Source organism: Pan paniscus, chromosome 4, assembly GCF_029289425.2.
Source record: "Pan paniscus chromosome 4, NHGRI_mPanPan1-v2.0_pri, whole genome shotgun sequence".
In the NCBI taxonomy this organism is placed as follows: Eukaryota; Metazoa; Chordata; class Mammalia; order Primates; family Hominidae; genus Pan; species Pan paniscus.
This window is the reverse complement of record NC_073253.2, coordinates 131432297-131450837: the sequence shown is the minus strand read 5'-3', so window position 1 is coordinate 131450837 and position 18541 is coordinate 131432297. Positions and strand designations below refer to the sequence as shown.

The 18541-nt window shown below is 36.0% G+C and overlaps 1 protein-coding gene across 8 annotated transcripts in view; it reads right to left on the bottom strand.

The window, feature by feature from the left end:
• The window catches only part of SMAD5 (SMAD family member 5), a 50012-nt gene that overhangs the window by 19000 nt on the left and 12471 nt on the right, over window positions 1-18541 (bottom strand). For 3 of the 8 annotated variants that reach the window (XM_003829249.6, XM_055112713.2, XM_063604229.1), the window contains exons 2-5: window positions 15794-15868; window positions 9519-10090; window positions 2589-2840; window positions 308-427 (exon numbers count right to left, since the gene is read on the bottom strand). In XM_003829249.6, coding sequence (XP_003829297.1) covers window positions 308-427; window positions 2589-2840; window positions 9519-9921 — 775 coding nt within the window. In that variant the 5' untranslated portion in view covers window positions 9922-10090; window positions 15794-15868. Of the gene's footprint in view, window positions 1-307; window positions 428-2588; window positions 2841-9518; window positions 10091-10952; window positions 11008-13386; window positions 13520-15793; window positions 15869-18541 lie in introns of all 8 variants that reach the window. The other 5 variants (XM_055112712.2, XM_055112714.2, XM_003829250.6 and 2 more) reach the window with 3 other exon arrangements.

The window sequence follows — 18541 nt, the reverse complement described above, 5'->3', positions numbered from 1 at the left end:
AAAATGTTCAGAAAAGATAAAATCTACAGGTACAGAAAACAGATTAGAGGGTATGTGGAGCTGAGGATAGGAGTGAGGATAGACTGCAAATACGCAGAGAAACCTTTTTAAAGAGTTATGGAAATATTCTAAACCTAGACTGTGGTGCAAAACTTGGGTATTTACCAAAATCTTTGAATCATACACTTAAAACAAAAAAATTTTATAGCATATAAATTATACCTCAATAAAGCTGTTTTTAAAAAAGTAGCCAATAAGTTAAAAACAACTACTACTACAAAATAAATGAAGTGAGTACTTCTCTTACCCCTGCTGGATATACTGGGCATAATCTGAGGAATCATATTATTGCTTGTATCCATAGGCTGGGAATTATCTTGACCCATCTGATCATCAGGTGGCATATAGGCAGGAGGAGGCGTATCAGCTAAGAGGAAAAAAATAATAATTAAAATCTTCATTCTGCTCAAAATTATTACTCTAAAAGCTTTAGAAAATTCTTAAGATTACCAGCAAGCTTCATTACTGAACATCACACACAAAAAAATGTAGGATACTATCCTAGGGCAAGGGAAAAGGAGAACAGACAGCACACCTAATGGCAATTGAAAACCTACTACAAATCCATATTTATTTAGCCCAGATCCCTGGTAATCCAGGATACAAGGATCAGTCCTAAAATTCACTAAAACAGAATTCAAGGTCAAGAATTTTGCCTTTATTTTTATGTGTTCAGAGAAACTGCAGCTATTACATATCAATCTGAAGTACAGATTTTCCTCATTTGGGTATATATCTACTACAGAGACACTTTTAAATTATTAAGATCAGCACATACTGTATACTGTCATTTAAAACTGGAAAGTAAAACTATGTCCCTTCAAAATTTGCCATCAACACTAACAGCAATTGTCTAACGCTTGTGCAACATCCAAACATGGCTGTTGTGTCCTATTAAATGGTTAGGTAATTCACTTAGGAAACTAAATGTTAACTAGAAAATCTTTGAGTTTCAACACTCATAGTTGAAAATTTTGCAAAAGCTACAGCTATACTTTTTTGTCTCAGTAACTATAAATAAGAACCGAATTTGTCTTTCATCCCAATGTTTTGTACAGGATGTATTTTGAGACAGAACTACAATCAGCACTGAATATAAGACAAACTATGAAAATTTGTTTTTGAGCAAATTCCTAATAGCAAGTTAAACAGCTGGCACTTAATTTCTCTTCAAAAGAAAAAACTATACCAATTGATATTTTGCTGCAGTAGAGAAATCACAAAGAATATACTGTAGGTCCTTGAATAATGTTTTGTTCAATGGTGTTTTGTTCAGCATCATTTTGTTATGATGCTGATGAGGAAAAAAACCCATTCCCAGCCAGGGCCACGTCTGTGTGAGTCTGAACATTCTCCCCATGTTTGTTTGAGTTTTCTCTGGTTACCCGAGTTTCCTCTCACATCCCAAAGATGTGCACATTAGATGAACTGGTATGCATGTCTAAACAGTCCCAGCGTGAGTGCCGGGGTGTGTGTGAGTGCACTCTGTGATTTAATCACGTCCCATTCAGGATTGGTTTCCACCTTGTGCCCTGAGTTGCTGGAATGGGCTCTGGCTACCCATGACCATGAATTAGAATAATTAAGTAAATAACAGTCTTGTTTTTATTGATCTTTCTTAAAGATATGCACAGCTCACATTTATTTCAATGTTTAATATTAGAAGAGTCTTGGGTCTTTATTGATAAATTTAGTGATATTTTTGTGACCAGAAATATACCACAAGAACTTAACTCTTGTTTATATCAACTAGCCTATGATAAAACTGGCTTTGTAATATGCTGTTTCAGTTAAAGTCAGTTTCCAAGACGTTATCAATGACATCAAGTGAGGACTTACTGTACTTATATATGACTCTGCCTGACAACAGCAGGTGTTCAAATATTTCTTGACAGTGACATACTGACATGTCCATATATGACATGCCATTAACAAAATTTAGAACTTTACAAAATCTACTTATCTTTCTCCAGTGAAATCAGTTCATCAGTTATCTAACTAAAGATAACCAGGATTCATTTTAACTTCTAAAGTCTTAAATAATTTGAAAAGCCACACAGTAAAGTTGAAAGAACACAGACTTTAGAGTTAGACAAACCTGGGTCTGAAGCTCTAGTTCTTAGCCCTACCCTAGGTAAGGTACTTAAAAGTTTAAAATTTACTTTAGAATTTCTTTTTCCATCTGTAAAACAGGAATATCTATCTCACATAGTCATTCTGAAGATTAAATTGAATGCCATAGCTTTCATCACAGTATCAGTTATATAAAAGACAATAAATGGTACTGAGTGTCATAAAATAGAAGAAAATCTTTAAGTCAAATAGGGCTACTTCCATTTTTTAAACATATGGTAATTGGCAAAATAAAATCTAAACTCTTCTGGAAATCAAACAATTACCTAAAGAATAAAGAGTCAGAAACAGCTATACCTTGGCATGTAACAGTTCACCCAGAGGGCCCACAGTAAGAACAACTGTGATTCTTAGGAATTTTTTTTTTTTTTGGTATCAATAAAATAAAGTCTTACCTGGGAGCTGAAATGGACTTCCTGGTCCAGAACTTGCTGGGGAGTTGGGATATGTGCTGCTAGCAGGAGAAGGGGGATAAGGGCTGTTTGGAGATAAGGGAAAAGGAGTGTTGTTGGGCTGGTGGAAAGAATCTGGAAACGTGGCATTTTGTGGCATGTGTGGTTCATTGTGGCTCAGGTTCCTAAACTGAACCAGAAGGCTGTGTTGTGGATTGAATTCATTATGACGAGGCACTAATACTGGAGGTAAGACTGAAAAACAAAAATCAAAAGTCATTTGTCAGGAATGACTAAACAAATGTCCCATCCACACTAAGGGGTTGGTAGAAAGGATTCATGTAAGACTGTAAACCTATTAAAACAACTTACTTTTAGAAAGGGCTGTTTTATAGAGCCCTGAATCTCTATTTACATAAAAACTGAATCCAAAACTCTGTAAGCATTTAGCCTGCATAAGGTACCCTGGAAGACAGAAAATCCAGAGAAAGATACCACTCCTGTTCTATGAGATAAAGGATATTAAAAAACAACCAAAAAACAGAGAATTTAACACAATAGGAGTTAAACAGAGGTGAGCGCTCCCAGCTAGCAGAGAATCAAACAAAATACTGTAAGAAAAAAACATACCTGACTGAACCTTAAAGATACAGGAGGATTTCACATGGGAGTACTAGGGCTGGGAAGAGGTAGAAGGGGAGGGTGGCAGAGGAGATGAGAAAATCAGTTGGCCTACGCACTGAACAAGGAGTTAAGACTACAGAGTGAAGTTGGAATCTGTTATGTGAATGCCCTAAAAACTTCCACATTTCCTATTATGAACACTTTGATCTTTCTTAGTTTGAAAGATGTTTTACGTTGTTCAGTATGGTTTTCCATATTGAATATGGTAATATTCTCTAGGTAAAAGCCTTCCAATCAAAATCAGTCTTCTAAATATGACCATAATGAAAATATACTCAACAAAGTCTAAACATTTTTAACAGATACATTTTTAAGAGATAAACTTTATTCAAATATTCGCTTTCTCTAAAGACCCAAGTGACCAATCACATTCAAATATCTGATTACCTTTCCATGCAGGAAACTGAAACAAACCTGATTCTTCAAACATTTACAACTCATCTCATTAACAATTGTCCTGTATCTGTCAATGTAGTTTCACTTAGAAAAATCTCAACTTAATTCTGATATCATTCAGCATCAACAAAATGAGTTTGTTTTTAAGCTACCTAAGTCACACTTCACCTCCCTGAAGTAGGGATGTACACAACAATCCAGTGTTTCTGTTAAGTCAGTATTTGTGCTATTTTTGTCTATTGTTTCATTTCATTCTACTGCATTAGTATACTAAATATGTGGTTAACATCTGACTACAATCGTTTTGTTCTACTGTGTGTTAACAACTGCTATTCCCCTCGCAGAACAATGAGGCAGCTGCCATTGGAGAGAAGGGCATTAGGCAGCAAGAATTTCTACATTTAGCAGGCTAGCAATCTGAGAGACTTAGTGAAATAACTACTCAGGAATTCAGTTCAGTAAGAACTTGTTTTTTTTTTCTTTAGAGGTATGCTAAAATCACTGGCTTCTCTTTCACTTGTACATTATCTATGCACGATTTTTAAAAAATTATTTTATATCATCCAAAATAATGTTAATATGTGGACAGTTTAAAAAAAGACATGCTATTAGAGATTATAACAAAAACTGCAATTCCTAGCCCCCTCCCATATACTGTTTCTATAGAAAACAAATTTAAACTCTTAGCCATCTCTTATAACATTTACTTTGTGTACTGCTAAATAATATGCTTATATTGCTATTATTAGTCAAGATATTATTTGTAGACTTGCTCTTAGGGCAAATGAGGCAGCATTCTTTTATTATTCTATCCCACTCCCATCCCCAAAATAGAGTTAAATATAACATTTTGCTTAAATCAATATCCAGTATTCATATATACATACATGTAATTCATTGCTGAATCAAGTGTACTATGAGTCTACTTTTTCTTGAACAATGTTTTTACTAAAGTTAACCATTGCCTTGTTTCTTCATTTGTTTAATTTTAAGTACATTCCACTAATATTTCCAGAATTCCAACAGATCTGTTAAACGCCTATCATTACTATTTCTTGGATACAACAAATAATCAAATAATTTATTCACTCTACGTTTTCCCTTGGATCTTCCATCTTTTTTTTTTTTTGAGATGGAGTCTCGCTCTGTCGCCTAGGCTGGAGTGCACTGGCGCCATCTCGGCTCACTGCAAGCTCCACCTCCCGGGTTCACACCATTCTCCTGCCTCAGCCTCCCGAGTAGCTGAGACTACAGGCGCCAACCACCACGCCCGTATTTTTTGTATTTTTAGTAGAGACGGGGTTTCACCGTATTAGCCAGGATTGTCTCGATCTCCTGACCTCGTGATCTGCCCACCTCGGCCTCCCAAAGTGCTGGGATTACAGGCGTGAGCCACCGTGCCAGGCCCAGACCTTCCATCTTTTTGTTCCAACCTATATTGGTTACTGCTCAAGTCTCCTACAAGTCTGAAGTCCTTGGACTTCCCTTCTCTACTGCTGGATCACATTTCCTGGACCTCATCCTCTATTAGTGTCCTAAGAGAAAGTAAAAAGTTGAATTTTCTTGACTTCCTGCATGTATAAAAATTTATTTTTTTGCTTGTCGGCAGGCAGATAACATTTCCTTCTGAATTTTGACGGCACTACTTTACTTTCTTCTAGAATCCAGAACTGCATTGAGAAATCCAGTATTCTGATTTCTAGTCCTTTATATGTTTCCTGTCTTTCTTTTCTGGAAGTTTTCAGAATCTTTTTTTAAATCTATGATATACAAAAATTTCATGTGGGGCTTTTTTTATCCTTTGTTCTGATTACTTGGTCACTGAGCCCTTTCAATTTTCAGTTTGGGGAATTGTTTGATATTATTTCTTGGAAAATTTTCTCTCTGCCATCTTCCTCAATGCTCTATTTCCAGAATATATTATTCTATTAGAATTGATATTTAATTTGAAACTGATTCCAGGCCACTTAATGTTTTAACAAGTACTTTTTAATGCACCAACTCATCTAATGCTCATAACAACCTATTAGGTAGGTAGTATTATTACCATTTTACAATGAGGAAACTAAATCTCAGAAAGGTTAAGGCTTGAGGTAGTATTTGGTAAAACCAGGATTCAAATCCAGAAAGCCTGGCTCCAGAACCCACAGTCTTAATCACTAGACAATACTGTCTATTAGATCAGGGGTCCCTAACCCCCCCAGTTCATGCTCTCTTATGAACCAGGCCATACAGCAGGAGGTGATGGTGACAGAGAGTGAGCGAAGCTTCATCTGTATTTCCAGCCACTCCCCATTGCTCTACCGCCTGAACTCCGCCTCCTGTCAGATCAGTAGCAGCATGAGATTCTCATAGGAAAGCAAATCCTATCGCCAACTGCACATATGAGGGATCTAGGTTGTGCGCTCCTTATGAGAATCTAATGCCTGATGATCTGTCACTGTCTCCCATCATGCCTGGATGAGACAACCTAGCTGCAGGTAAACAAGCTCAGGGCTCCCACTAATTTGACATTATGGTGAAATGTATAATTATTTCATTACATATTACAATGTAATAATAGAAATAAAGTGCACAATAAATATAATGTGCTTGAATAATCCCAAAACCATCCCCCAACCAATTCTATGGAAAGACTGTCTTCCATGAAACTAGACCCTGGTGCCAAAAAGCTTAGGGTGCACTGTATTCAACGAAACACCTAGGACCACCTAGGTTGGCCCTCTATTTTTCTTATGTTCATTATCTCTTTCTAACTATCCTCCATCTTTTTATCTTTTTGCAAAACTTACTCCACTATATTCTAACTGTGTGAGCGTGCCTAAGTTACTTCCCTTTTAAGTCTTTGTTTCCTTATCTATAAACCCATAAGTAAACTGAAAGGGTTGTAAAATGTCAGTACCCTTTTCTAACCCCATGAAGGAATCACTATTCCATCAGTGCTCAATAAATATTAATTGCTATCACTGTTACTACTACCACTACCACCACCTTCTACTTTATTAATACTGGTAATATGAAGTGATCCATTCTGCGTCATAGCTGCTTAATCATGGGGGGTCAGCAAGCTAATCTAGCTGGGTAATCTGCCCCTTCCCCCAAGAGTTTGGGCTCAGGGCGAAACATGAGGTCTCTATAGTCTCTTTCCAATAGTTGAACTAGTAAGACATGAAATTTTCCGTTATTTAAAAGTATCAGAGCTATGCCCCAGTCTTTTCTATAGAATGAATCATAGCTGAGAAAAATGTATACAAAAAATAAGACACTTCTATTGGCTGGCTGACTACTAGTCACACTTTGGCTATTGGGGAATACATAAAATTCCTAGACTCACTCCTAGCAAATAGCAAGCTTGGGAGTTTTTCAGCCTATACTTCTCTATTAAATCCTCTTATCTTCCTTTCTTCATCAGTTCCTTCAGCTATCAGCTTTCCTTGGACTCAGTAAGAAACTGAGAATCATATCATACCAACTGTCTAAAGACACTCTAAAGCTCTTAAGTTGAACTTTCACAGACAGCATAATCACTGCTATCTGCTATCCTTTCTACTAGTCTCCACATCCAATGTTATTTTCAGTCTTTTTACCACACATTTCCACGTGAAACCCAGATAGACTCTAAGGTAACCACTGTGATTCCCACCTCCAGGTATTCAAACCATTGGGTAATTCTCCCTGCTTGAGTATGAGTATGACCTATCACTTCCTTCTAACCAACAGAATATGGCAAAGGTGACAGGGTATGTATGATTACATTCCACAAGAATATAATGTCCTTCTTAACCAGAAGACCCTCTCTTCCTTACTGGCTTTGAAGAAGCTGTCATGAATGTGAACTACCTATAAAGAAGGCTATGTGAAAGCAACTAAATCTGTCAACAATCACATGGGCTTGGAAGCAGATCCTTCCCTAATTGAGCTTCTGATAAGACCTTGGCCCTAACCAACACCTTGATTACAGCGCCTTGCAAAGGACCCAGCTAAATGTGACTGGACTCCTCACCCAAAGAAACTGTGAGGTAATAAACATGCATTGTGCTAAGCCACTAAGTTTGTGGCAATCTGTCATGCAGCAATAGATGACTAATGCACTCAGCTAGCAGCTCAGCTTATACCATTCATTATAAAAAAAATTTACTGAGCATCACCTACCAAGTGCCAGACAACAATATACTATTCTAAGCACTAAGGATAGAGTAATGAATGAAATAGAGGAAGACTCTGCTCATGTCAGTTAATAAACAAAATAAATATCTAATATAGAGTCAATTAGTGATGCGGATATTTGAGCAAGGACTGAATGGAATGAGAAAATGTGCCATGGAAAGATCCTGGGGGAGAATACGTAGACAGCAAGAGTTAAAGCCTGGAAACAGGAGTATGGCAAGTCCAAGGAACAGAGAACTCTGAGGATAGGTCATACAGAGTCTTATAGAAATCTCTTTAAGTGTGACAGTCTTGAAAGTGTTTTCAGTAGGAACTGACATGATTTAGTATGTTTTTAAAAAATCATTCTGGCTGTTGTGTGGAAAACACAATGGGTTAAGGGGAAGAAGAGACGCAGAAAGACCAATTAGGACACTACTTAAGGTGAGTGATGATGATGATGTACTGTACTAAAGTAGTGATGTCACAAATGATGAGAGGTGACATATTTATTAAGACATATTTTGAAGGTGCAGCAAACAGCATTTGCTCATATTTTAAATATAGGATTTAAGTAAGAAGAATAAAAGATGACCTTGCAGTTTAGGGCATTAGCAATTACATGAATGCTGTTGCCATTCACTTCAATAGGGGAAACCAGAGAAAAAAAACTGCGCTTAGACATATTACATTTGGTATGTTTAATAAATAAATATTCAAGTGGAAATGTCAAGTAGGCAACTGGATACACAAGTCTAAAACTCAAGGGAGAAGTTGACTTGAGTTCAAAATGTGAGCATCAGCTTATAGACAATCTTAAGACATGTGACAGCATGAAAGCACATAAAGAAATAATATAAATGGAGAAAAGGTCCATGGACTGACTCCTGTGAAAACAGGAGAATACGCCAGCAAAGAGGGGCAAGAACAGTCAGTGAGGTAGGAGAACCAGGATAGCATACTGTCTTAGGGGCCAAACAGAGAAAAAGTTTTGAGTAGGATGGAAGGAGATCAACTGTATCAAATGCAGTTGAGCGGACAGTAAGATAAGACTCAAAAATGACCCCTTGACCTATAAAAAGGCAGTCACTAGTGATCTTGACAAGTTAAATGGTAGGAAAGAAAGACTAACTAGAGAAGTCACAAGAAAAAAATGAAACATAAAGATAATAAAAATGGAGAATCCTCTAAAAGGACCAGTGGAAACAGTGCAGTGATTGGGGTTGGGTTATGTGAATGAAGTGAAAAGCAGAATTTTTTTTTAAGTTTTATTTTAGGATGGGTAGTATCATGGCATGCTTGTATGCTATCAGAAATACTCTGGTAGAAAGGGAAAATATAATGCTGGAGAGAAGGATGATAACTGTAGGAACAAAGTTCTTCATTTGACAAAAAGGAATGGGATATAGTACACACTTGGAGCTTAGGCTTTAAATAAAACAGAGACAGGTCATCCACAGGAAAAGGCAGAGTAGATATATGGGTGCTTACAGTGAATAATGAATTAGAGTAAGCCACCTGAGAATTGTATCACCTACATATAAAAAGCTAAACTCAAAATCCAATAGCCCTTCCAAGATTAGAATATTTAAGATGGAAACACAAAGCTAATACAACCTTTTCATTACTAAATCTAGTTACATGCATATCAGGAAGAGAGGTTTTTTGTTTTTGTTTTTCCAAATTCTTCTCAGGAATAAGACCTACCTGGACTCTCCACTCTCTTATAGTGGTATGGGTTGATACAAACTTCTTTTTGCTTAGATCCAAAAGGAAATTCACAAATATCCAACGGCTTCAGCTCATGATGACTCTGCAAATCCGGCCAGCGCCAAACACGACAATATATAACATGGGGTAAGCCTTTTCTGTGAGAAACCTGCAGGCGTCCATCTAAAGATCTGGGAATAGTGACACATTTACTCGGCTGTCCTGGACTGCTCAAGGCTTTCTCCAGTTCCTCCATGGCACCCTTTTTCTTTTTTAGTTTCTTCACCAAAGCATCAACTGCCTTTTCTGCCCATTTCTCCTCCTCATCACCTTGTTTCCAGCCCAACAATCGCTTTACTGCTGGACTAGTAAAAGAAAACAAGCTGGCCATTGACGTCATTTGACACAAATCTTCGGAGACCTTCCTGTAACTCAAAGTCAGTGGCTACTGAAAGAACAGATCACAGGTGAAACGTCATACACAGGTCCTAGGCGGAAGTTCCAATTAAAAAGGGAGGAGTAACATTTATCTTCACAAGTGCCATATGCTTCTTTCATTGGGTCAAGTCCTGAAAGAGAAAGGGGGAAAGGATCCTAGTTTAAATCAATTCAATATATACAAATTTAAATTAATATAATCGAAAGGTATATTTTATTAAATAAGAACAGAAAAGCATTACAAAGTAAACAAAAAATTGATAAATTTTCTCCAAAAGTTCTGTGACCACTCGATTCCTTCCCCATAATATGAACAAGTAAGACACTGGCAATGTCAAATGATAACCAGAGGCAAAACCAGGTTGCTCTACCTCCTATGTATTATCCAAAAATAGCTTCTGGACTCCCTTTGATTAGGCCACTAAACCCTAAAACACTCTTCTAAAATTTGAATCTGAAGTACTTTTCTTCACTGAAATCCATGTTACATGCTATGTCAGTTTTGAACGTGATTATGTCCTGATCTGAATAGAAGTCTTAAGAGAAATCCAGCTCTTCTCTAAGGTCATTATTCTCTTTAAACGTTTCCCAGACTGAGAAGGTTTGGACAAAAATCATGATACTACTGAAGTCACATTATTAGATGCAAATTGTATTCATGGTTGTATAAGATGTACCAAACCCTCAAATAAATCATTATAACTGCCAGTAAAATGGCAAGTATCTATTTGTAAAACTAAGTATGTTGAATAAATTTAAAGAGAATAAATTCATTTTAAAAGGGTCAGTTTCTAATTTTATAATTCCTATTGGCTTATTTTAAGTGATATTTTATATTGGTTAATGAGCCTGCTCCAGGTAAACCACTGTTCTGCACCATTAAGAAGCTCCTGATGATGACAGGTGGAAGTGACAGGCACTCCACCGATAGGAGCTGGTAAAAACCAGGCTCAGTGGCACACACCTGTAATCCCAGTTATTTGGGAGACTCACTTGAGCCCAGGAGTTCAATCACGTCCAGTCTGAGCAACATAGTGAGATCCCATTTCTAAATAAAGAATAAAAAGAATGTGTAAGATCTCCTGCAGATCGCTGCACAGCCAACCACAGACGATAAATACCTACTAAAGTAACAAGAATAACGTTTGGAAAAATGGTGTAACAAAAGATGCTTCCTTTCTTGTGCCTACAATTGCCAAAAGATATAGCTTTGTCTTTGAAAAATTCTAGCATCAATATTATTCTGGACTGGGTTGCATCTTTCCAGAAAAGAATGTATGTGCTTAGCTAAAGCCCAGACAATAACATAGAGTAAATAAAGATAATGTAAACACAGAGTAAAGTAAAACTGACATACACTCAACAAATAATTATTGATTCTTTGTTACATCCCATGTATTGTGAATAGCCATGATGGGGCTTTTTAAAAAAAGTTATGCCAAGTAGGGTTTAATCTCAACAGTCAATAAACTGATTCATTCAAAATATACTTACTGAGAGCCTACTAAAGTACCAGATACAGTTCTGGATGCCAATCAACTACTGGCAGCTATCCAGCCTGCTATGCTGGAACCATGGTGGGGAAGGGTACAGGGAAGTAAAGATATCCTCCTTATGTATGGATATGCCTTGTGCCTTGTCTTGCCCAGCCCTATGTAGGATGATTTTTCCTAGGCAAACAAAACTGGCCACATTAAAATAGAGAGATATAACAAAGAGAATGAAAGCATAATTGTCACTAACAGGTCACAGAGTATAAAGTGTTATGTACTAAATGAACTGTAAGAAGGGCTGACCTCAGTTGCATCTACATCAAGGATGTATGATAAAATCCATGTGGGTCAGGAAGTAAAACCATGGTTTGGTTGTCTGAGATGAGATGGGAAATGTCAAAGGCAAAGGGACACAAACAAAAAAATATATATATAGGCAGACATGAACACAGCATTTCCTAGGCTAGATAAGAGACAGGCCTGGCTGACTGATACCTTATTCATGAACACTAGAATACAATGGGGGGCTAGATAGGGTAGTGTACATATGTGTGAGAGAGTATGTGTATGAGCAACAGAGAGACAGTTAAGGAAGAGGGAGGCAAAAAGAAAGGAGCTTCAAGACCAGAATTCTGAATACAATATCATACATGATCAGGCCCTTGGCTTCTCCTTATTCATTTCTTAACCATTATCCTACCTAATTGCATTTAACCACACTTGACTTCTTTCCATTTCTCAAGTATTCTAAGGTTATTTCTATGTGAGGCCTTTGCATCTGATGTTCTCTCCCCTAACTTCTCTTCTCCCGTAACTTAACGCAGCATACTCACTCAAATTAATTCAGTTGTTCAAAGGTCACCTCCTCAAAGAGGAATTCCCTGACCACTTGATTGAAAATAGCATGACAGCCCATTCTCACAACATTCTCTATCCCCTGACCCTGTTCATTTTTTATAGCATTTACCCTAATCTGATATTACATTATCAACTTTGTTTATTTACTTTGTTTTCCCCAATGCAATGTTAGTATGCAGGTAGTCTCGTCTGCCCTCAAAACCACTGGATGCCCTGGACCTAGAATAGTGTCCATTTATCAAATAAATTAGTAAGAAAAACAATTTGTAAAAATATATATACCTTTCTAAGGATGTCTATATCAAACTTAAAACAAAAAAAAATGTTATTTATAGATATCTATGATATCAGAGAATAAAAATATGCCTGGAAATGAAACACACCAGACTCAGTCTCCCAAGTTGATGGCATTATAGGCTTGAGCCACCGTGCCCACCAGATTCTGTTCTTTACTAGTATCACTTTTTCAAAGCCTATTAACTTTTCTGTAAAATAGAGATGATGGTTCCTAAGTCACAGAAATGTTAAAGTAATAATGTCTATCTAACACAAGCTTTACAAACTCAACAGTACTATTCAAACATGAATTCTAATCATTAGCATTCAGAAAGAAGACGAACCAAGACTTAAGAGACTGGCTAGATCTAGTCCTAATCTAATCTTGCCCATTACTCTTCCACTATACACACCTTCTGATCCAATCCAAATCCCTGTCCCTCTGCCCATCTGTGTCTTCCAAGAGAAATCTTAGTCATTCTTAATGATGAGCTCCAATCTATCCCCTTTTGTGAAGACTTCCTTTACCACCCAATGCTGAAGAGGCTATGGTCACTGAATATTTATAATAAAAACTAATTAATAAGTCATAAATAATATCGTAACTTCCCAAATACAGTACAAAATCCTTCTAAGAAGTAGTCTTCAGCACCTGGACCATTCCATGTGCCATACCACACACTATGATACTTAATGAATGGTCACTGATTTTTCTATTAACTGTACCTTGAAATTAGAGATAATTTCAAATTTTAAACCCACGTTGACTAAGATAATGATAAAATGAGAATTCTACCCACAGAATTAAAAACATTCAGAAGGCAGCTTTGTCAGTAGAAATGGTGGTAAACTCCACTGGGAAAAGGTCATGACTGGAGATACAGGTTTAGCCAGGTAAAGATGAGAAACAGATTTAAGATTTTGCACAAAGAGCTAAAAAAAAAAAAAAAAAAAAAAAGTTTTCAACAGAGTGAAAAGAACAGTAAGTAAACACCTAAATATTATGAAACATTCACTGTTAGGAAAGAGTTTCCTGATAGTGAGTTACTGATAATGCACTATTAAAAAGACAGGACTAGATACAATGGTACTGTAGAAGATTAAACATATGGGAGAGTTTAAAGAGAATGTAAACAAAGAAAAGGCCAGTGACTTTGGTGAATGGGTATGCCACTAAACTTCAAGAGATTAGTTTCAAAAAGAACAATAGGTGTCAGTTTTAAAAACCTAGAACTCTTACTAGTAAAACTAGCACAGGGAGAGGAGCAAATCTCACACTCAACTCTTTAAATATGGAATGACTAAAAAATTTAGCACTTTTGATGAAATTATTTCTAAAAATGTTTTCTATACTTCCCAAACTGGTAAAGTGGTATGTGCAAGCTACCCGAGTACTTGTTATCCACGTCTCAACTTACATTACAAAAGGAGAAAAATTCATCATAAAAATTAGTGAATAGTCAAAAGATCTGAACAGATCCTTCACAAAAGAGGACATTAAAATAGCCACTGGATGAGAAAATGGGCTCAATATCATTAGTTATCACATGAATGCAAAAAGAAAACAAAAACTACCACAGTAAAATCTCACTCGGTACCTACCAGAATGGCTACACTTAAAAAAAAAAAAAGATTAACTGTTCATGATAATACAGAACTGGAACTCTCATATATTGATAGTAGGAATATACATTAGTCCAGTCACTTTAGAAAACTGTTTAACAGTATCCACTAACGCTAAACATAGATCCCTATGACCCAGAAATTCCATTCCTAGGTATATATCCAACAGAAATGAGTGCTGTGTTCACCAAAAGACAAGTACATGTTCCTAACAACTTTATTTATAATAGTCCCAAACTGGAACCCAAATATTCATCAGCAGTAGAGTGGGTAAATACTGGTAATAAATTCATAAAAAGGAATACTTCACAGCTACAGAAAGAACTAGTATGTGTAAAACATGGAGAATTCTCATATATTCTGAGGGAAAGATTACACATTATTCCATCTATACAACATTCAAAAACAGGCAAAACTAACCTATGCCATCAAGGCCAGAAGAGCACTAAGAAGGGTCATGAGACAGCCTTCTAGGGAGCTAGAAATTTTCCATATTTTGATCTGGGTGATGACGACATGGATGTATACCATATGCAGAAGTTCATTAAGCTATACACTTTAAGTTTGTGTGCTTTACTAGATGATTATTTCAATTTTTAAAAATATCTTTAAAACATACTTGTGACTGATCACTTATAAAATCAGTCCCTATTCACAAGTGTCTCCCTCACCATAATGGCTTATGAACCATGAGTGAGACTACAGATTTTGCAAAAATTCCAAGATTTCCAAAGTTTATAAAAATGATGGCAAACAATGTAGGATCTAGGATTTGATTTTACCCCACTTACAAGTTAGTCTGTTACTGTCTTCTGGATGTTGCCAAAGGACATAAGACTCCTGGGTTAGAGACTCTGCTACTCGGGGCACAGCAAGCAGCATAAGCATTGACATTATTTGAGGTTTTGTTTGTCCCCAAGACCCATGGGGATAATGTGATGTATTTTATAGTTTTGCCTTTTTGTGAATGTTGTATAGAAGGAATAACACGTAATCTTTCCTTCAGTATTATAAGATTCTCCATGTTTTATATGTATTAGTTTGTGCTTTTTTGTAGTCTTGATGCATGGATGAGGAATACTGAGCTCAGGGAATCTACCACTTTTACAGTAATCAGTAAGCAAGACATTCTTTGTTCGGGGGGAGGGTAAGAATAACTTGACTATCAAAGAATTTAACAGAGGTCCTTGAAAAAATGTATATATATTTTTATCAATATTTTTGCAAAAAAAAAAACAACTTAAAGCTAATGCCACAAATGTCAAATTGAAGGCTGTCATATAATGATACTGAATTATTTTGTGGGAAAAATTGTTTATCCATTCACACTTGATCCATTATTTGTTCATTATAACAATTCATGCATGTTTACAGTTACTATAAGCTAATGTTTTCCCAGAATTTTAGTTTCATTCTTCAAGATAAAATCAGACCTTTCACTCACCATTTAGTATTAAATGGTGGTCTACATTTTTCAGTGGTTTCATTTTAAATGAAATTCTCTATAGAAGGCATAGAACATGGGCTGCATTATTACTGACTAAAGAAACAGAGTGGCATGAATGATCTTAAAAGGTTACTTACAGAGGCAGATTTTTGGACATTTTAATTTCTTAGAATATAGCAACAGGTACTTCAATAACTTCAACAGCTTCCTTTCTAAAAAAAAAAATCAATTGCTTAAGCAAAGGAATCATAATACTCCTTTGATAATGGTAATAATAATAAACCACTAACATTTATTGAGCACTCACTATGCCAAGTACTGTTAAGGACTTTACATTTAGAAATCAAAAATCATTAAATTTCAAAACAGCCTTATAAAGTAAATTCCATTATTCTCATTTTACAGATGAGAAAACAGGCAAAGGGAAATTAAATGTAACTTGCTTAATTATACAGATAGCAAGAAACAGAGCTGAGAATTGAACCCTGGCAGTCCAGCTGCAGAATCCATATTCCAAACCACTGTAGTACACACTGCCTCCTAGAAAGAAACCCTCCTGCCAAGGAATTTTCTTCCCTTACAGGTCTGTAATTGTTCTTCATATTCCTGACTTCTCCAAAACATTCAAATTGTTAAATATTATCATAAGATTGTATAGTTTAAGAGATCAAGAATAATCCAGCTTAATTTGCTCATTTTCAAACTTATTTTTATACCACTTAACGTATGTCATCAACCTATCAACTTTAACCCAACCTTCTCACATTTGTGCTAGGTCAATCAGCAGGAATGAAAGGTTTAGCTTTATGCTTACCACCACTGCATAAAAATATATTTTTTTGTGGTGATCTTACTCCAAAGCTTTTCTAATTATCATTAGGACATTTTTAGCACACTTATCACTGGAACACAATGATCTCAGAAATGATGAGACAATGTACCACTTTTTAAAAAATATTTTTCCTTAAAAAATATTTTTCCTAAGTATACTCACCTATAATCATACCATTAACATAGAGTATGCTTATATTTGTTTCCTCTGCATATATATAGTCTTGCCCACAACTGCCCGTAACAGGATATACCATGATATTACTTGGTATTCTGCATTTTCTATTTAACACCACAAGCATTTGCTCTTCCCTCACCCCAATATACAGATTTTTTTAAATGCCTTTAATGGTGCGATCATATTTTACTCATCTATTTTCTTAATATTTAACAGCTAGGTTTCTAAAGGAACTAAACCACCTATAGTAAAAGTAAAATTGTTAAACTGAGATTAAAACTTCTTTATGGTACTCATATAATGGATGCATTTTGTCCTAGTCTTTTCTGCAGACTATACTATATTCAAAATAACACCTTGGTCCAAAATTTGAAATAAAATGATCAGAGAGCTTGGGTTACAGCAATAGATTTACTTTAGTATCCTCACATAAGTACTCGGTTATGAAAAAATTTCTCATTATGTATACAAAAAATAAAATACGTTCTGATTTGCATATATGGCTCATATGCTACATGAGCCACAAGTGAACCTGCAATACCTCTGAACATTTTATGAGTCTCTTTCCTGAAAAGTTGATTCAATTTTTCATGCCCCCTTTGCCTTTCACTAAATAAAACGAATTTAGAAACACTGAGAACACCTATCTTCAATTTAAATCAGCTGTGTATCTAACACCCCATAATACTCTTCTACATCACCTCTACACTTATTCCAGTAATAGAGAAAATCCCAAAAGACTGTACTTAGCAACTGCAACAGTCTTTACACATTACAGATTACTGGACAGCTAAATTTTGGTCCTCTATACTCCTTTTCTAAATGCTTTCAGAGTCTACTGCGACACAAATATACATAATAACCAGTGCTAAACTTAAGCTCACACTTACAGCCTTATTTATACAACACATATTTACTGAGTGCCTATAAAAGGCAAGGCACTAAGCTAGATAATAAAGAGTTGAAATATAAATCAGATCCAGACTAACTCTAAATAGTTACAAATTAACAGAACAACTGAAATGTGCCCATAACTATCTACGATACACAGTGGAGAATGGAGTTGCCCTAAAGATATAAAGGTCGCTAAAAGAAGTCAGGATATGACCCTTCGGGGAGAGGGATGAAGGGAGACAATTTTATCTTAAGCATAAAAGCTTCTATGTCTTTCACAAAGTAATACTTTATATAACAGGATGAGGAACTACAGCACCGGATTTGAAGCCTAATAAACTTGGGTTCAAATTCTGGATCTAACACTTACACCCAAAATCTCCATTTTTTCCTATTTTGTATCGTGAATACTATGGCCCTAAAAGGTTCTGAGAATTAAGTGAGAAACACTTAACTCAGTACACAGTGCATACTCAATAAAGGGCAACTGTAGTTATTATTGTTGTAATAATCATGAACATTGTTGCTATCAGGCTGAGGATTTTAAATAAATGGTCGGGATCCTTTATTTCAATAAGCATACAGTCATGTACTTTAAGAGTCTGCATTATTTTATGAACCCTGAAGGAAGAAAAAGCTGCAAAGTAAATGGCATAATGCTTTCTTATAACTTAAAATTTTTCTTCACAGTATCATCCTTCTGCCATCAAGAATGTAAGTATGAAGAATGTTCCGACACTGCTCCACGACTGTCTTTCAAGCCACTGACAACCATCCTGCAAATTTTGATACTGGTGCCTGTTTGGTGTTCCTAGAGGATCTAAATGAAGATGTGAAAACAACAACTAAGAAAATATTTTAAATGGCAATTACTCAACACGAGAAGTTAAAACAATGTCCACACTGAGACTGAAATGACAGCAACAGAAACAGCAAGTCAGAGCCATGCCTGTACAATGACAACTAGATCAAAACTGCCACC